General features: G+C 36.3%; 1 protein-coding gene across 1 annotated transcript; it reads left to right on the top strand.

Moving 5' to 3' along the window:
* The first annotated feature begins 3,069 nt into the window (after positions 1-3,069).
* Positions 3,070-8,999, top strand: LOC104898177 (MACPF domain-containing protein CAD1). Its single transcript, XM_010685216.4, has 7 exons — positions 3,070-3,937; positions 5,000-5,238; positions 5,343-5,538; positions 5,642-5,719; positions 6,208-6,391; positions 6,507-6,670; positions 8,161-8,999. Exons 1-7 carry the CDS (start codon positions 3,686-3,688, stop codon positions 8,788-8,790), a joined length of 1,743 nt encoding a protein of 580 aa, XP_010683518.1. The 5' UTR covers positions 3,070-3,685; the 3' UTR covers positions 8,791-8,999.
* Positions 9,000-21,236: the final 12,237 nt, after the last annotated feature.

Below are 21,236 nucleotides of genomic sequence, written 5' to 3'. Positions count from 1 at the left end.
CACTAGTATAGCAGTTACTTATTCATCCCTGCAGGTGTGAAATCAATCAGCTAAATAGGTATAAAAATGCACTCCATTTGTCATTTTAGAAGAAGATGGATATCTGCTAGATTTGGGTATATATATATTTTTTAAGATTTGCTTATCAATTTAGATAATTGGTGTACGGATCAACCCTTGTTAATAGAAATGATAACTAGTCGGAAATCGGGTCAAATTTGACAAACTCTATATCCGATCCACCTTTATTCAGATTTTACTCGGCAGATCAGATTGAATGTTATTTAACTATTTGCCTCGAGTCATATAAAATTGAGTCGGATTTGGAACGTCTTATCACTTAATATCACAAAGTTAATGTTTTAGAAAGCAATTATACAATATTTACTTTATATTAGTAATACAAACATCCCGTATATATAGTAACGATTTTTTCACCAAATACCCTCGAGTTTTCACGAAATTCACCGGATATCCTCGCACTTTTGAAAATACACGAGGTACCCCTCAATTTTACGATAATATATCCAAATGGCCTTAATAACTAACGATGTTAACTGCCGTTAGTCATTAACCCTAATTTTCTGTTTTAAAATCCTAATTAACCCTAACACTAACCCCTAAACGTAAACCCTAACCATAACCTTCCCCCAGGCTCCCACCACCCCCCACCCTAGCAGCTCCCCCTTCCCCCACTATCCCGCAGCTCCCCCACCCCTGTCGACCCTCCCGGTCGAATCCCCCCACCCTCCCTCATTCCGGTCGAATCTCCCCCTCCCCGCTAATTTCCACTGCTTCTGGATTGTTCACTTCCACGAAAAACACCCACCCCAGCAGCCTTAGAGTGACGAAAAAAGGCCGACGAGGGGAGGGGGTTGCGTGGGCTGCGAGGGTGGGGGTTGCGGCTGTGAGGGTGGGGGATTCAGGGCCGCGTGGGCCGCGAGGGGGTGGGGGGGGGCTGCCATGGTGGGCAGTGGGGAAATCGACGGGGGTGGGGGAGAGGGGGCTGCCGGGGGTGGGGGAAGGGGGCAGCTGAGGTGGTGGCAGGGTGGGGGAGGGTTGGTGGCTGGTGGTTAGGGTTAGGAATAGGGTTTTAAAACAGAAAATTAGGTTTAATGACTAACGATAGTTAACGTCGTTTGTCATTAAGGGCATTTGGATGTATTATCGTAAAACTGAGGGGTACCCCGTGTATTTTCAAAATTGCGAGGGTATCTGGTGAATTTCGTGAAAACTCGGGGACGTTTGGTGAAAAAACAGATATTGTAATGTAAATTTAGTTTATAAATTAATTGAGGTGACAATAGTAATCAAGTTCGAGCTGGATTTGCTGATTTTACTTTGGCTCCACCTCTTGTAGCATTTGGATCGAATTTTCGCATTTTTGAATTTTCACATTGGAGCTCGCATCTTTGAATTTGGCTCCACCTCTTGTAGCATTTGGATCAATCATTGTTGTGTTTTCACCTAAACCCTAACCAATCGACAACCACTGGACATGGAGATTAACTTAAAGATCCAACTAAGAATATGAAAATAGATACTAATTTATGCATGAAATGAGTAAGGAAAGAGATTATGAACAAATAAATTAACAAAAGAGAAGAAAGAGAGAAAGAACAACCCATGGAATTTTGAAGAACTTTAGGAATCCTTCAAATTTCATTCTTCATTAGATTTTGAAATCCAACCAAAAATCATTATTTATCCCACTTTCTCTCTTAAATTTTTGAGTTTCTATTGCTAAAATCCTAATTTAAGATTAATGAAGGCTAATCTTCCTCAACTAGGGTTTGCCCTCAGAAATTAGGTATTTCTCCTATTCATGGGTACAATTATTAATTACATCATTAAATAGTTGGGAAAAAACAAAGTTGTTCGAAATATTCAAAAGGAGCGGGTACTCCGTTATACATAGGAGTTGTCACACTTTCCCTAAGAAGACTAGGCAAGGCAAAATGTTGGACTTCATTCGAAATGCTCGAAAGAATTGGTTGCGCATCAACATTGCCCACAAAAGACCAAGCTCAAATGTAGTCGCAGACTCTTTGGCTAAGAAAGGACTAGTTCGTGAATCTGATTTTTTGGCTTGGTTGTGAAGCAACATGTAGTTTTTGGTTTCATTCATGGCTTTCTCATGTTTTTTGGTCTGAACTCTTCTTACAATACTTGTGTAAAGGGCCTCGAATATGGGCCTTATTCTTGTATGGCTATGTGCTGTAATCGTTTGCCTTCTTTGGCTCAAATTAGTGAAACAAATTATAATAAAAAAGGCAAAATGTTGGATCAAACTTGGAGTGATCAGGGAACGCAAGCAACATCCATAGAAAAAAAGGAGCCGAAGCTCATAAAGAAATTGGGCGACAACTCAGCTTCAGATGGCCATAAATAACTCTCTCGTTTTTTTATCAATCAAGCATGAACCTATCATTGGAAATATAACGATTTACTCTCCAATTTGAATGACTGCAAACTAATGTGTGTTATGAATATATAAATTTTCAAAATGGACCTTATTGTGAAACATGAAACACTTTGTGGATTTTGCTTCTTTAACTTCCATGTGTCTTCTTATCTTCATTATTCATGATCAACTCACAATTTTGGAGATACAAAAGCTTTTGCGATAATAAACTTTGAGGAAGATGTAGTTAAACGGATTAGAAATATGAATCCTGAATGAAGTATAATAAAATCAGTTACGAAAGTCAAGCCACAATTACCGAGGCTAAAAAGTTCAACTCTCTTACTCCTTTCTCTTCGTAAATGTCAAATTTGTCATTTCCTCCTAATCTATTACCAATTCTCCTTATTCTGTTTATTTCCATCCAAATCCCACGAAATATATAAAAAATGTCTTATTTTTAACATTATCAATCTCTACGTCTCTTAGTATGACACAATTCAACTCGATCCAACTAAACAAATAAAACTCCTCCGATCGAAAAAAATCCCAACCCTCAAATTGCCCTAACGAGAGACTCCAATTAGTCCAATCTAAGGTACTCGATAGCTGAAATTACAAGTGAAGTGCACAATGACTAATATTTGATTGAGTCAGTCATTGTAGACTCGACTAGTCGACAAGTCAATGTTTATTTGGACAAGTTCACAATCAGGCAATCGTAGAGATAGAGAGAGAAAGATTACTGGTGAAGTGCACAGTTGTTTTTAGTGAGAGAAAGTATTTTGAGAAAGTTTGAATGGGATTCAAGATCTAGAGAAGTGAGAAAAGAGATTGAAGAAGTTATCATCGTAATTGCTCCGTATCTCCTTTGGGAAATGTCTTTAAAAGGGTCAACTCTTTAGTAAAGCTTTTCTTGGAAAATGAATGAAATTTCTTCAACTTGCAAAAATTCTGAAAGAGGGTAACTTGTGAATTTGGTCATGAACAACTTCATTGGGAATTTCTGCACCAAAAATACAACTAAAGTTTTGAGATTGGGACCTAATTTCCCTTTCCTTTTATGGGATTTTGCCTCTTTCTAGGTTTCTACAATTGAGATTTCAGGGTTTTCCTCTAAATCCCTAATTCAATCAGGGTTTTGGGCATTTTGTATGACCCTTTAATTTTAGTGGGTTATCTCTGAATTAGACAAAGTTTGTAACTTTTTTTATTTTCTTCATATTTTTCAATATAATTTCAACTATTTTTGTTATTTTGGTAAGTTGGGGGTAGCTAAAAATGGATGGAAATGAAGCAGTTTTGTATACAGCCATTAATGCAATTCAAGCTTTAGGTAGAGGTTTTGATGTTAATTTTGATACAAGATTGTTGTACTGCAAAGGGGTTTCTGGGTCTAGGATACTACAAATTGATGAAGAACCCACTTGGGATTTGAGCTTGTCTAACAATTTGATTAATGTTCCTAGGGGAATTAAGAATGAGTCTTGCATGGCTGGCAGAGAAAGTTTTGGAATTTGCTCTTATGATGAGGTAATGCCTAATAATTTTCCTCCTTTTTTTTTTTTTGAGAGAGCCTAAAGAGTGGATTTTGGGTGTTAAGTTGCATTCTTTGAATATATAGCTTAAAGATTGTTACTTGATTGTAAACCTTATAAATTTGTGGCTTGTGGGTTTTAGTTGTTATTTCAAATCATTAGTGTTGGTTGTAAAATTAAAAGGTTAATGACTTAATGTTGTTAAACAAAAGGTTAATCTTGAACCATTATCATTTATATGTTTTACTTATCAGTTTGTTAGCTATCTGTATTCTTAGTTAAGAGGGTATGTATCTGGTTTCTGGGTTAAATTGATAATCTCAGATTATTAGTATTGAACAAAAGAGGATTTTCATGATTTAGTAAAGAGGGTTATTGAAATGATTGGTATGTGTAGCTTGAGAGGTGGAATGATTATTCACACTGCATGATTGTGCATGTGGATATATGTTACTCATGATGGTTAGTTTTGTAAGTAGTCTGAATAGTGGAGTCTTAAACAAGAAAGTCTAAAGTTTAAGAAACTTGGAATTTCTTTATTTTGGATGCTGAAGGGTGTTTGAATCCGGAAATGTCAATCTTTCTCTAATCCCTATTTTTGGTTCATCTTGACCATGTTGTTGTGAGCTGACTAGTTTGGTATCTCCTGCTTAATGTTGGGCTTGTAGTTGTTAACATGCTCAATCAGGAAAGTTCAGAGATACTCTGTTCCACTTTTATTTTTCAAGGGCGGTGAGGGAAAAGACGACCTTTACATGCAAATGTTATGCTTATGGGCTTATTTAACCAAACTAGGTAGCGTATTACACTCCCGTATCCATTCTCATATCGCAAATGAAGTAACATTAGTCCTCACTAGGCTGTGTTGGGAATGCAACGAGATACACGTAGAGTTTTTGTACTTTTGTGTATTTTTAAATAGGTAATGTTATTATTTACATATTTCCCCTGTTTGTTTATGCATAGAGTTTCTCTTTTTCCCCATGAGTCTGAGGCATGCTAGCTTAGTTTACTTCTTTGGCCATTCTAACACATCTATTATGATGTATGAAATCAGATGGTGAAGCACTTTAATAAAAAAGCTGATCTATTGGGAAACATTCCTCTTGGAAGTTTCAACTCTGCGTTTAATTTTACTGGTTCGAAGCACATTGATGCAACATCTACCAAATCTTTATCAGTTGATGGGTATGTCATCCCACTTGCCAAATTTCAGCTCACTAAGTGTTCCTGGGTTCTACAAGAGAATGTCGTAAAGGCTATTCCTACATCATGGGACCCATCTTCATTAGCCAGGTATGAGTGTTCACGGAACACTTGCTTTGGTTTCTGAAACATAATTGGGTTATGTTTTGTGATGTCCTCTAATTGCTTTTAATAAACATGGTTTCTTTTTTCAGTTTTATTGAAAACTATGGGACACATGTTATTACATCCGTTACCATTGGTGGTAAAGACGTAATTTATGTTAAGCAACATCAATCTTCACCTTTATCAACCATGGAGATGAAAAACTATGTCCAAGAGATTGGAAATCAGAGGTTTATGCATACAGAAAATCATACAAGTTCAGGTCCAATTAGAATAAAGGATAAGGCTAGTCTCAGAAAGTTTCTTTAATTGATATTTTCCACAAGTGTGAGTTGTCAGATTTGACTCGGTTCAGATTCTCGTATTTTACTCAAAATTACTATTACAGGTTGGTGATTCAAGCTTGTTCAACAGCCAAGGAATATATCCACAACCGCCAAATGTTTTATCTCTCAATGGAAAAGAAGTAAGGACTTAATTACTTATCAATGATCTCCAGATGTGTTTGTGGAACACTTGCCGCTTACCTTTGTGCAAGCAATAGCTTGCTTAAGTTGCGATTTATGACCATTATTTTCTTTGGGAATTTTCACCAGGTGCTCCTGAGTTGATGTTTAGTATGAGTCTCAAATTGAGATAATAATGCTATTTTTGGGGATTTAATATGCCATTCATACAAAATCAGCACAAAATGTACAAGAGAAAAGTGATTCTGATTTTGAGCAATAAGTATGATGATTAAATCTCCAAAAAGGCATCATCATCTTATTTTGGCATTTACCATGTACCCTTGGGGGACATCTGGGTACCAGGTGAAACCTCAGGGGTAAATGATGAACATTCCCTATTCTTTTTAGCTTCGATTTTTGAGTGTTGACCTATTTTCTAATTCTCTTTGTTACTCTCTTTGTACCTCAACTGGCTCTTGAAAATGTGAAATTGTTGCTCATGCAGGACATCACTGTCATTTTTAGGCGGAGGGGAGGAGATGATCTGGAGCAAAGTCACAAACAATGGTCTAGGACCGTGCAGTCTTCTCCGGACGTCATTGACATGTCTTTTGTCCCCGTAACCGATTTAATTAAAGATTCAGCAAGAAAAGAATATCTAAGCCGAGCAATTAGTCTCTATCTGGAATGTAAGCTGTCACCAAATTCGTCAAAGTCCTTTGCAGCATGAACTGATAACAGTTGGGGGCTTTCTATTTACATTTTACAAGCTTCAAATATTCATGTAGTTAATCATGTTTGCAGACAAGCCTCCAATCGAGGAGCTAAGATATTTTTTGGAGTTTCAAGTACCTCGGGTGTGGGCTCCTTTGAACGATAGGCTTCCTGGTCATCAACGAAAGGAACCTGTTTGTCCGTCGTTGCAGTTCAGCTTAATGGGGCAGAAACTCTATATTAGCCAAGAGCAGGTAACGTTCAATTTGCTGGCATGTTTTATGCCATATCATATGCCTTGCCTAGCAAATTTTATGATAGTACTAGTACTCCCTCCATTTTTTTCTTCCCTAAAGTGGGACATTTGATCAACACCGGTCTCAATTGCACATCTTTGATCATAAATTTCTTTAGTTCCATATGAGTACAAAATATAGAAAGCTGTTATTTTGAAAATACACATTGAGGTGAATCAAACAAGATCTCGCTTAATGTTTTGATTGTTCTATAAGTGAGAATTGAACTTCAAAACTTACTAACTATGCCAACAAATCTCAGAATGTCCCAATATAAGAAAACAGAGGGGGTATCATATTATGTCGATTCTTCGTAATCTTGGAACTGGCCAATGTAAAATGATCACATAAGTATTTTTCTTGAGTAGACACTGTTTTGTTTGAGTTATACTTGGTTAGGCTGTTTGTTTACTGTCGTGCATTGTATCATACCTTTGTGTCCACACCCTATTTTCTGGACAACATACACTGTTTTGTATATCAATAAATCTCTCTCCTGGTTGAATATAAGAACAAAGCAATATGTCTAATTCAACTAGAATATTTTCTTCATAAAGTTTAATACTTTTTCGGCCTATATCATCTACAATTTTCTTTCAGGCCTCTTTCAAAATTAGTTTTAACATACCGTTTCTGGTTAGTGGTGTCTCTCTATCTTTCTCCTCATCACGTGATGATAATTAGTGAGTTGTTCAAGTGGAATTAGTTTTGTTCATTGAGAAAATATGGTCTACAATTTTCTTTCTGACCTGTTTCAAAATTAGTTTTATATTCCTTCTCTGGTCAGTGGTGCTTAGAGATCTGTCTTCTCGTCACATGATGATAACTAGTGAGTGGTTCAAGCGAAACATAGTTTCTTTTATTGAAAAAATCATTCTCAGAGGCTCTATATAAATGGATCAAAAGGTCTTCATAGGTTAGTGATTTTTCTTGAATAACATGTTCAAGGAAAACACTAATGTATTTTAGCTTTCTTCTGCTTGGTTCCTCGCAATACATGTTAAGAGCAGAAAAGGAAAATAAAAATGAAGGAGAAAGGATGGATGGGAGAAGAGAAAGAAGAAGGTAAAAGATATGTTGGGAAAATGTGGCATTCAGCGTTCCTTTAAAGGGGAAAACGTTTTTTTATCCTAGGTAGAAGCCAGCGAACTATTTTCCACCTATGGGAAAACTAAGTTCTTTCCTTTACAAACGGGACCAAAGAAAATGGGAAAACCACTTTTCTAGGAAAATATTTTCCTTCCAACTAAACCTTCCTTAAGTTTCTTATTGCATGCTATCAAATAACAAGAACATGGTGAATTTCCTCTCAACCGAAAAGTTGGTGGGGGAACTAGAGTTTGCTTGGAAATGAATGAGCTATTTAAATAACTGGTACTCAATGTACTCTGTACTATCTATTATGTATTTCGGTTTTTCTCTCATGCCTATCTATCATATATACACAGGTTTCTGTTGGGCGTAAACCTGTAACTGGATTGAGATTGTTTTTAGACGGAGCCAAGCAGAACCGATTAAGTATACATCTTCAGCACCTGGCATCCCTCCCAAAAATAATGGTTCCATATTGGGACAGTCATGTAGCAATTGGTGCACCCAAATGGCGGGGACCCGAGGAACAAGATAGTCGGTGGTTTGAACCTGTGAAATGGAAGAACTTTTCTCATGTGAGCACTGCTCCAATTGAGAGCCCAGAGACTTTTGCAGGCGAGCTTTCTGGGGTCCACATAGTCACGGGAGCTCAGCTCGGTGTTTGGGATTTTGGGTCAAGAAACGTCTTGTACATGAAGCTCCTGTACTCTAGGCTCCCAGGATGCACTATAAGGAGGTCATGGTGGGACCATACTCCAGTAGAGAAATCAAAGAAATCGGGTGGGGGTGAAAGTACTTCTGGTGACTCGAGTTCGGGATCATCAGAAAGTGTCAATAGTAACAAGTTGGTCAAATTCGTAGACATGTCCGAAATGATGAAGGGGCCGGAAGATCTTCCGGGTCATTGGTTGGTGACGGGTGGAAAACTTGGTATTGAAAAAGGGAAGATTGTATTGAGAGTGAAGTATTCATTGTTGAATTATTGAGGAGTTAGTTTCATGGTTTTGTGCAGCTGTGCTTTTCTAGTTTGATGTTTATTAATGCAAGTGAATTGGTTTAAGTAGCTGTGTAACTTGCTGTGTGATTATCAGGGGATAAAATGTGCATTATTTTCCAATTTTGGTGCTAGTTATTTCTTCAGGGTTATCATTGTAAAATTTGTAGATATAAGATAATGCTAATTTTGTTTGATTAAGTGACTCTGAAAGTGATGTTCAAATTTCCCAAAAGCTTTGTCTCTTGGTGCTTTCTTTAAATAGAAACAGGAAGCTTTTTATGAATATGTCTTGGATAAGCACTTAATAACAAATTAGAAATTTGTACAAAAACTTCTAGTAGAGGGGGATTATGATCAGTGTTGCGAACCCTAAGGCTATGTTTAGTTCACCTGAAATTTTCTGATCTGAACTGATCTGAACTTATTTTTTCTGATATGATCTGATTACAAGATCTTATCTTTTAGATTTTTCTCAATATATAAGAAAAAATATAGTCATGTCGGGTCTTGTTTGATTCGTCTCAATGAGTACTTTATTAATATTCAATTATTATAATTTTTACTAATATGTAATGAAAGATATTTAATAGTAAAAATGAGTTTTTAAAACTGACTGATCTGATCTGATTTGATCTGAACTTATTTTTTCTGATCTGATTTGATCTGATCTGATTAAATCTGAAATAAGCAAAAATAAGGTGAACTGAACATAGCCTAAGTCTGCCAAATAAAGTTTAGCGTTTAGCTGTTAGAGTTTAGGGTTTGCTGTTAGACTTTTAATTTTTTGTTCAACAGATTTGACTGCTGATTCGACAACTTTTTTTTATTGTAAATGTGTTTGGTAATAATTAATTGATTGCTAAAAGTCGATTACCACTTGTAAATGTGTTTGGTAACAATTAACAATTAATCCCAAATCTGTTTGTCAAATAAAGTTTAGCGTTTATAGACATTTTAATAAATGTGTAGTATTATTATGAGAGGCCCAAATGAGCTTGTCTTTTGTTTCATGAGAGACTTCTCAACAACATCCCGGGGACGCAAGGAGCGCAACCATTCGGAGCTCCACACCCAATTATAACCTTCCCAAAAACCTTGCGATTCCACATTAGCATAGTTGTTTATTGCTATTGAGAATAGTCTTGGTAACAATTTTTTCAAAGATGAGTTGATCCAAGGATCATGCCAAAATAGTGAGCCAACACCGTTTCCAATATTTTTCCGGATTCCATTCAACAACAGTGATTTTGCCTTTGCGTTATCGAAGATAGCAGCACAAATTTGCCTCCAAGGGCCACCTACAGATGGGATTGACAGGTTCAAGATGGACAAAAAAACTGAATATATATAATACTTTCTTTGTTCCGTAATAAATATAACAATTCTTTCATAAAAATCTCATACAAAATAAATAAGTGTTACATTTATTTCAAAATAGAAAAAGTACAAAACTCTATTAAAATTAATATGCGAAAAGAATTATCAGGGGTCAAACTCAAACCCCTTGTAATACTACACTCCCCAACTAAGATTCTCTTTTGCGAGATTATTACAAAGTGACATGAAATTCTTGCCATTTAAGGTTGTTGTTGGCCCAAGTGCTAACAAGTAACAATGAACAAAAGCCTATGTTAGTGGTCACCCAAAAAAAATATATCACACCATGTTTATGTAAGAATTTTGGGAGTCATCACGACTAAAAAATGCATCTCGTGAGAGGCCCTTCAATCTGATGTGGGGGGCAAGTTTCGACGTCTACAAATGACGAGTTTTTGCCTTTTGAGGAGAAACTCATGATACCCTCTGTGCACGGTACGAGTCACGAAAAAACCCGACTTCAATAGTGTTTCACTTTCATCACTAGAATTCCAGGAAGACTTCTCATTTCAACGGCATTGGGATATAATGTCTTGTAAACATGTGGTTCCACATGAACATATTTGGCACTCCATCTTTGAAAATCGTTTTGGTTTAATCTGATACATATTGATTAAGATAACAAGAGCATTCGAACAAGTAAGTAAGAACAAAGAAAGAGAACATAAGATGTTTGTAACAAACCGGTTCAATTAGATTGAACAACCACCACTTTCACTAACCCAAATACCACCAATCAAAGACTAAGCTATAACAATAAGCTTCTAGCTTGAGTCTACTTTGTGATTCAATCACTAAATCAACGTTTAAGTGAAAGAAATAAGCAAAGATTTGAAAAGGTCTAAACTGACCCGGTAGAACACTTAGCACACAGCTGAGTATTTTGAGCATAAAACTCTCAATTTTCATTCAAATGTCTTAATTCCAAAAGGAGTACAAAGCTAACTTATATGGCTATAACATGTCCAAAAATCAGCTCATTTGGACGACTTTAGCTATGCCAAATAGGCTAATAAAATACAAGAAACAAAAATTACAACCATTACAGCACACTTCTAATAATTAGCTTAGCTACCCTATTGGACGAGTGAAAACAGAAGAACTACCAATTGGACATTAAAATACATATCTTAAAGTAAATATCCTCAAAAGCTCAAGCCAATTGGAGAAGGAATGATCATTGCCCAAAACAGAAGAAAAGAGGGCTGCTGAACGTGAGATGCTGGGCAGCAGCATACCTTGCCATGAAGTCTCTTCTTCTCATTTGTAGTTGCTTCTTTAGCCCATGTGAACTTCATATGGGTTCATACACTTCCCAAGGACTTCAAATCAGCTGGAGGTGGCATCCAAAAGGCAGCAAAAACATCTCCTAAAGCTTGCTTAGAAACCGGATTACAAGGAGCTAAACTAGCTTAGCTCTTAAACATGATTAGCTTAGCTTAAACATGTAATTAGGCTACTTAATCACTTACTAAACTTGATTACCAATACATAATGATGATTAAGGTGTCATTAGTATTAGTTAATCTTGCTTAAGTAGAGATTAACAAAAGATTAACCTAATTAAGATGCTTAAGTAGAGTTTTAGGACAAACCGAGCTAGTTAAGCTTGTTATCACCTTGATTAGGACAATTTAAGCCCTTAAAGACCTTAATAATCCTCAATATTAACCAAACCCAGAAATTAAACAAACTTATGATTAATTTCAAGATCAGGTCAAATGCATATGCTTCATAATCTCTTGACATTATCCATCATACGTCAACTTGTTTTTTAGCTGCAAGACACAAAGGTCATGCATTTTCACCAACAAACGCCCAAGAAAAGTTCCATATGTGATCTTCGTCATATCCTCTGCATAGAACATCTACTATGATACTAAAGAAGATGAAAGAAACAACGAGTAAGGACATAACTAAAAATCATAGAGCTCTTGCAAGATTGAGAAGTGCGTGCGTGAGAGCGCGCAAAACAATTCTTTTCATGGGCTCGTATCATCGTATGTGGTATGACTACTATCGAGAAACGATAATGTTATCGAGTCTCTATTGATCTCTTTCTGATTGTCCCTCGTGCACTTCTGGAGAAGTTGAGTGAGGATTTGATCAAGGGGATACTTTGTTGCGTAGAAAAATATGTCGCGTAACTACTTCAAGGGAAAATGGCTTTGCAATATCAAAGGGATTAACGTAGATGACACAGTTGTGTATGTATACATATGCATATGCACCTATATGGCTTTGTATATGTGTACTTATGCTCACTAGCCTTCCGAAGGAACCAACTGGAAAAACGCCGGCATTTTGACAATTCAGCAGAGCACAGTGGCACCACATATACAAAGCCATGGTGTGGCGCTGTTAAAGGTTGAGCTCGAAATTCGAAACTAATAATGGATCACGGCAGATGAAGATGGTTATGCCAACCAAACAACCCCTTCAAGTCTCCCGAGCTAAAGTTATGCCAATTTTAATGTATGGAAATAATAATGATGACAATTAAAGTAGTCTATATTTCTTATTACCTCAATAATACCACACAAGTTTATAAGATAAGCGACTTGTTTACTTTGTTTAACTTAATGAGTCACCATCGTAAATACCCATCTAAGGGTAAGGTAAAGGGATCTTTCTACTCTCTAAAAAGTAAAAGCTACCTTACTTCCTCTCTTCTATTTTACTCATTTTCAAATACACCGGCGAGGTTGAAAGATTAATATACATGACGACCTTGCAATATCAGGTAGCCTTTTATTGGATATCGAAACACTTAAGTTATTGGAATGGATTAATTAATTACACATGAAAATCTCAAATATTTTATTTTTCAAGTTATCAATATTTTTACTTTTTTTTTTGCTTTCGGAGTTATACAAAAAACTGTTAAATATGCACATGATTATTTTCCAGCAAGATCGAACTTGATTGTTCATGTACACATATGCGCCTATATGGATATAAAGAGGAGTATGTCGTCCGAGAAAGGAATGTGGTTGATGGTTCTAGAACTCCATCTAATCTTCCTTTTTCGAATTATATTAATCAGCAAATAATCACTGCACTCTACTCTTCTTTCATTCAGTCACCAGATCAACTAAAGCATAGCACATGGACATTCATTATTATAACACCTAACACCAGCTCATTTAACACCTAACTATGGACATAACTACATCTATCCAATGGGTAGATATATACCTGTCGACGGCTCCAAATAGACTATTTAAAAACAACATATAGAGAGACGTGGTATCTCTGCGGAATACCACCCCCCAATTCCAGGGTTTTGCCTAATGTTCGAATTCTCATCCTAACATATTGTTGGGGAATCTCTTATAGTGGCAGTGGACCTTTGAGCTTGATGTCTTTTGTGTATCTAGCCCTAGCCCCTATACTCAGCCTATGAGCTGGTGTGCCCTAAAGGGTTGGTTTGGGGGCAATTATCTCTCGTAATAAAAAAAAGTTACACAAACACAATTGGTGTGTTATATGGATTTTTTTTCCTTGAAATTGATCTGAATTATGAAATGTACATATTACAGTATATATTTTTTGATGAAGAAAGAGAATTTTCATTAAATTAAAGAAATACAATATCTACCTTTAATTTTTTTTCTAAAAAGAAAAAATATAAAATATAGGAGTAACCAAAGAATCTCTTACAATATACGTATTTAAGTTTTTTCAAAACTTGCTTTAGTCACAAATATCTTTTACATTAAAAAAAAAGAAATTAAAAATTATAGTGTGTATATTAGCTTTACATTCAAATATTTTTCCATAATATTATTTCTTACAATTTTATCATATTAATTGAGAGTTATACTGGTCAAAGTTTACCTCCTAAAATCGTGTGTGACTTATAAAAACAAAGGGAAGGAGCACTATAGTACTTTTTTTTGAGTGAACAAACATCTATATAAATATATTAAAAGGCGTGTGTGACAATGTATACACATCACGTGTCACCTCTATTACTCCACTAGAATTGTCCAATGTGTACATAAGTCATGTCGATTAACAAAAGTAAATTTAGCTTGCAACAAGATTTGAACCCGTGACCTCTTCCTATTATAACATGACAAAAGTACCATCTCAACTAACTTTTAATCATGCTGATAACACGTTTATATACTCATTTTTATGTGATATATTTGTGTTTTTCTAACATACTTTCCCGATATATTTAATCTTTTAGAGCTATTATTCTTTACTTTTCGCTATTGCTCTTCTCGGGTGTGTTTGTTTCGTTTTTGTAGGATTATGGCGTTTATTGGAGTTGATTGGAATTTGCACGAAAGTTTGGATGATTGCGGAGCATTCAGATTGATTGATAGCTTTATTCAACAATGCTTATGAAAACTATTACAATGTGGCGTTGATAACTCATTAATTATCATGCCTAAGAAGCAACAATTTTGACTTTTGTTAGCAAGAGAGCCAAAAAAAAAAACAGCATAAACCGCCACCCTTTGGCGGTCCTTTCAAGCATACCGCAATGCGATGTCGGTGTCTAATTTCAATATTACGTATTCCTAGTTTTAGAGTGTTTTAGGAGTCCAAATCCTAGTCAACTCCTTGTATTTTGATAGATATAAATAGGTTTTGGATATAAATTGAATGGGGGGATTTTTCGGAGTGAGATATCACATGAGATAGAGTTTTTCTTCGGCTTCTTCACGTTTCATCACGCCATTCTTCATTATTTCCTCAAGTCTTTGTTTTCAACATTTAAGTTTGCAATTTCATCAATTAATTCAAGTATTATTTTCTCTCTATTCTATTTATTATTATTTTAATCATGCTTTCTTTTAATCTTTATTTTGTTTATTCAATCATCATGTGTGAGTAGTTTTCTATTCTAGGGTTAGGTTGAACCTAACATGAATTGATGCTTGTTTAATTCCAATTCCCAAACTTTGATTAATTTATGATTCATTTATTTTAGGGTTGGTTTTAATTATCAAATATGACTAGAAATAGTATATATTGAATGTGATTATTTTTGCAACGAAAGTTGAATCTTAATCGAATCTAGAACCTAATTTAAGATAAAGGAAATCATCACGAAAGTAGTTGATGGAATTTATTAGGATGTTAGGATGCTATGTCTAAAGTCCTTAATTTGCATGACTCCTAGAAAATAGGCATGATTGCATTGTTAAGGAAGCTATTGATTGAAAGAAATCCTTAATATTAGTAGGGCATGTTCATCTTATGAGTTGTCTATTAATTAATTAAGGGGAAAGGGATCGTTTGTGGCATTAATTCGTGTTAGTGGGGATAATTAAACCTAGATGTCTTTAGTCTTTGATTCACTCTCGATAATTTCATTTGCTTTAGTTAATTAGATTAGATTAGTTCATCATCACTCATTTTGATTACTTGCTTAGTATTAATTAGAGTCTTTCAACTACTTTGAATCAGTTAGTCTCTTAGGATTCGACCCTTACTTGCCCGACTACATTAGCTAGGAGGAATAGTTAGGTTATTTTTGTTAGGTACGTGACACACCTTTCACATGTATTACGTGTCCACGATAAGAATTTGAATTACCATCCAGGAAAAGACATAACACAATAAGAAGCCACTAGAGAATCAACCCTCTTAATTGGTAGAAATAAACCCGGAGGCCATCGCTTTGCATTATGAGAAAAGAAAACCTTACTGACAGAACTACAGAAGTGGAAGTAAGGATGTGTAAATCAATAAACATTTAGAAAAATCTAAAAATCTATATAGCATGGAAACTCTCATGAAGATCATGTTTTCCATTTCCGAAACTCGAGATGACAAAATTTCTTTGAAAGACCAGCGAGTTTGCTGCCTCAATGATCTTCCGTCACAAAATGATATTTTCCCAACTAAAAATCTCTTAGCTAACTCTATAGTCTATGCCCTATTATATACATCTTTTGTCAATAATAAACAAAACTACACAGATTTCTATGCAACAATAATTATTTCATCCTAAATTTTGGGTTTCACGAGAAATCAATAAATGGGGTATTCAGAGACTTTTTCGAGGCAACACAAATGTTCCAGGCGAAATTATGACCAGGCTCGAAGAAGTAAAAAATGTCCAAAAAAAGCCAAAATTGAAGGTTATAATACACACTTTCGTACTTTCCCGTGGCCCGAGATCCAGACGGCACGCGGTGCCTTCTAGGGACACATGGGATGTCCTTCGAAAGGAGTTAAACAAGTGGCTTGGAACGAATATATGGATACATTTACGTTCATTTTGAGAAAATTTTGGGTTTCACTAAAAATGAAAAAATGCGGTGTTAAAAGGCTTTTCGAGGCAATGCAAATGGTACGAAATACCCGCGCAATGTTACAAGTCACGTAGGATTTCCTAGGAAGGTTTCGGGAGAAAATATGACCAAACGCGGAGAAGTCCAAAAATATCCCAAAAACATGCAATAGATGAAGGTTATAATCACGCCTTCGAACTTTTCTGGGGCCATAGCTCCAAACGCCACGGGATGCCTCATATGGACGTGGAAGGTCATTGGAAGGAACTCATGTGGCTTAGAACATCCCTTTATGTTCATTTTGAGACAATTTTGAATTTCACGAGAAATGAACAAATGGGGTGTTTAAAGGCTTTTCGAGTCAATAGTAATGGTGCCAAGCACCCGTGCAACTTTACAAGTTACTTCGGCTTTCCTAGAAACGTTTCGGGAGAAAATATGACCAGGCCCATAGAAGTCCAAAAATGTCCCAAAAACAGCCAAAATTGAAGGTTATAATACACGCTTTAGACTATTCCGGGGTCCGAGCTCCAAACACCACACGAAGCCTCCTAGGGACATGGGAGATCAATGGAAAGGAGTATTGTGGCTTGGAACGAATATGTGGATGCCTTTATGTTCATTTCGATGTAATTTTGCATTTCACGAGAAAGGAATAAATGGGTGTTCAGAGACGACTTTTCGAGGCAACACAAATGGTGCCAAGAACTCGCGTAACATTACAAGTCACGTCAGCTTTCCTAAGAATATTTCGGGAGAAAATATGACCAGGCCCAAAGAAATCCAAAAATGTCTCAAAAACAACCAAAATTGAAGGTTATAATACACGCTTTCGGATTTTCCCGGGATCCGAGTTCCGAACACCACATGATGTCTCCTAGGGGTGTGGGAGGTCATTGGAAAAGAGTCATGTAGCTTGGAAAGCATATGTGCATGCCTTTACGTTCGTTCTTTGCGAGACCGTTTTATGTTTCACGAGAAATGAACAAATGGGGTGTTCAAAGGCTTTTCGAGGCAACACAAATGGTGCCAAGCACCCGCGTAATGTTACAAGTCACGTCGTATTTTGTAGGATAATTTCGGGAAAAAAATATGACCAGGCCCGGAAAAGTCCAAAAATGTACTAAAAACAGGCAAAATTGAAGGTTATAATACACGCTTTCGGACTTTCACAGGGCCCGAGCTCCGAACGTCATGGGATGTCTCCTAGGGACATGAGAGGTCATTAGAAAGGAGTCATGTTAATTGGAACTAACGAATGTGTGGTTGCCTTTACGTTCATTTTGAGACAAATTTGGGTATCACGAAAAATGAATAGATGGGGTGTTTCGAGGTTTTTCCAGGCAACACAAAGGGTGCCAAGCACCCGCACAATGCTACAAGTCACATCAACTTTCCTAGGAACGTTTCGGCAGAAAATTTGACCAGGTCCGAAGAAATCCAAAAAAGTCCCAAAAACAACCAAAATTGAAGGTTATAATACACGCTTTCGGACTTTCCCGGGGTTCGAGCTCCGAACACCACGAGATGCCTCCTACGGACATAGGAGGTCATTGGAAAGGATTCATTTGGCTTGGAACGAATATGTGGATGCCTTTACGTTAATTTCGAGACAATTTTGGGTTTCACGAAAAAATGAACAAATGGGGTGTTCAAAGGGTTCTCAAGGCAACACAAATGGTGCCAAGTACCCGCGCAAAGTTACAAGTTATCTTAGTACTTGTAGGAATGTTCCGGGAGAAAATATGACCAGGTCCCGAGTAGTCCATAAATGTCGCAAAAACAACCACAATTGAAGGTCATAATACAGGCTTTCGAACTTTTCAGGGGTCCGATATCGAACACCACGGGATGCCTCTTAGGGACATAGGAGACCATTGGAAATGAGTCATGTGGCTTGGAACGAATATGTGGATGTCTTTACGTTCATTTCGAGGCAATTTTGGGTTTTACGAGAAATGAACAAATGAGGTGTTTAGAGGCTTTTCGAGGTAACGCAAATTGTGCCACGCACCCGCGTAATGTAAAATTCACTTCGGCTTTCCTAGGAATGTTTCGGGAGAAATTATGACCAGACCCGAAAAAGTCCAAAAATGTCCCAAAAACAACCAAATTGAAGGTTATACACGCTGTCGGAATTTCCCGGGTCCCGAGATCGAAGCGCCACAGGATGCATCCTAGGGACACGGGAGCTCATTGGAAAGGAGTCATGTGGCTTGGAAAGAATATGTGGATGCCTTTACGTTCATTGCGAGACCGTTTTATGTTTCACGAAAAATGAATAAATGGGGTGTTCAGAGGCTTTTCGAGACAACACAAATAGTCAAGCACCCACGTAAAGTTACAAGTCACGTCGACTTTTCTAGGCCCGAAGAAGTCCAAAAATGTCCCAAAAACAGACAAAATTGAAGGTTATAATACACTCTTTTGGACTTTCCCGGGGTGCAGCTCCGAACGCCACGGGATGCCTCCTAGGGACATGTGAGGTCATTAGAAAGGAGTTATGTGGCTTGGAACGAATATGTGGATGCTTTTACGTTCATTTCGAAAAAAAATTGGGTTTTAAGAGAAATGAACAAATGGGGTGTTCACAGGCTTTTCGAGGCAATGCAAATTGTGCCAAGCATCCGCACAATGTTACAAGTCACGTCGACACTCCTAAGAATGTTTCGGGAGAAAATATGACCAGACCCGAATAAGTCCAAAAATGTCACAAAAAAAGCCAAAATTGAAGGCTATAAATACACACTTTCGGACTTTCTCGGGGCCCAAGCTCCGAACGCCACATGCCTCCTAGGGACATGAGAGGTCATTGGAAGGGAGTCATGTGTCTTGGAGCGAATATATAGATGCCTTTACGTTCATTGCGAGGTAATTTTTGGGTTTCACGAGTAATGAACAAATGGGGTGTTTAGAGGCTTTTTGAGGCAACACAAATGGTGTCAAGTACCTGCGCAACGTCACAAGTTACATCGACTTTTCTAGGAATGTTTCAGGAGAAAATATGACCAGGCCTGAAGAAGTCCAAAAATGTTCCAAAAAACTGCCAAAATTGAAAGTTATAAGTAGTAAAAACTAAAGATGACCCAATCCGATTAAAATTTAGCCGAACTAATACTACGCTTGTTCTTTTTCTATTACAAAAATGTGTTTGGACACAATTTTTAAGGATTTGGAACAAATGAGTAGTTTAGCATAAAAGTAACTCTTTAATTAACTAGAGCGCGAGAGAAATCATCCTTAGAAAATAAAAGCAATTTTATAAGGCAAAGTGAGTAATTAATGAAGATTTTAATAAGATAATGTAAGGGAAATATTGTCAATTAAAGTTGCATTTTATGCCAAGATTAAATTGTTGCAATAGATGTGAAACTACCCTAAATAGTAATTATTGTAATATAAAAAGAATGGAGGAAGTATATTGTAACCTCAACTCATGTACGAATCCTATAATATTTTAACCTTTTGTATGTGATAGGAGCTTTAGTGTTTTACCATTTAATACTACCATACATCATATCCATTTTAAAATAAGTAAGATGTTGATGGAGACTGTGAAATTAAAGAAAGCAAAGAGATAGAAACAAAAAAATTGTGACCTATATACGTGCAGAAGAGTCTGTCTAAACACCATCTAATTTTAGTTTAAAATTAGGCATTTTTTTTGGTAAGATGAAGGGGATTCACTTGAGGGGGGATATGAGAAATTACTCAAAGGAGTCCTACGAGGTTTGATCCCTATACCTCAGGGATAACAAATGAGAAGCGATACCATTACTCCACCACCTCAACCTCAATTACGCAACTATTCAAGTTTAATATTAAAAAGAGAACATACCACTTTTTTAATACAGTGAATAGTTTAAGTTATGTCGATTAACAAAAAATAAAATTAGCTTGCAACAAGATTTGAACCCGTGACCTTTTGCTATTATAACATGACACAATTACCATCTCAACAAACTTTTAACCATTATTTAAGTGTCCACATTATTATATTTGTATATTTTATATATTGAGTTTTCCTTAATATATTTCAGTGGAAATGGAAAAAAATGTATATCAAGTTCGGAAACAAAATACCAACCCGGGACAACGTCCGGGCCCAAATAATAGTTCACAAATTAGAAAGTGATTTAATGTAAATACTATTTAGGCTCCATTTGGTAGGGTGTAAAATATTTTCCATGAAAATGAGTTTTTCTTTTCTTCTCATTTTCCGTTGTTTGGTTTGGTAAAGGGTGTAAAATAAGTTTTCCATCAAGTGAGTTCTAGGTGAAAATCATTTTCCTTTCAAAAAGAAGGAAAAATACATTTTCCTCCCTCTTTCTTAGCAACCTTTTACTCTCCTCTTATTCATCCTCTCCCTTCCCCTTTCATTTTTCTCTTTTCCATAACTTTTTTTTACATTCAACCAAATAAAGGAAAATTAGTTTTGCGTTTAAATTTTTCATTGTAAAAATATTTTACATAAAAAATCACTTTACATTTAAAATATTTTTACATCTATCCAACCAAACTAAACCTTAATTACCAAAAAAAGTAATTACCATTACTACTTTTCATATCGGAAAAGTAATTTTTTTTTTTGACACTTCCATCTTTGTAATTTCCAAAAACTCTATTTACCAAGGTAAAACCAACCATGTGAAGTTATGGTAGTACATACCAACATATCACCAAATTCACCACTAGCATTCATTATAATCAACTACCACAACTCCACAAGTACCTCATTTGCATCCCCTTATTCTTTGCCTATATAAACCCGGGACCCCTCTACTAAATTTCAAACCCCACA

The sequence above is a fragment of the Beta vulgaris genome, chromosome 7 (genome assembly GCF_026745355.1).
Source record: "Beta vulgaris subsp. vulgaris cultivar EL10 chromosome 7, EL10.2, whole genome shotgun sequence".
Taxonomy (NCBI): Eukaryota; Viridiplantae; Streptophyta; class Magnoliopsida; order Caryophyllales; family Amaranthaceae; genus Beta; species Beta vulgaris.
The sequence above is the reverse complement of the archived record's forward strand: the minus strand, read 5'-3'. Positions and strand labels throughout refer to the sequence as shown.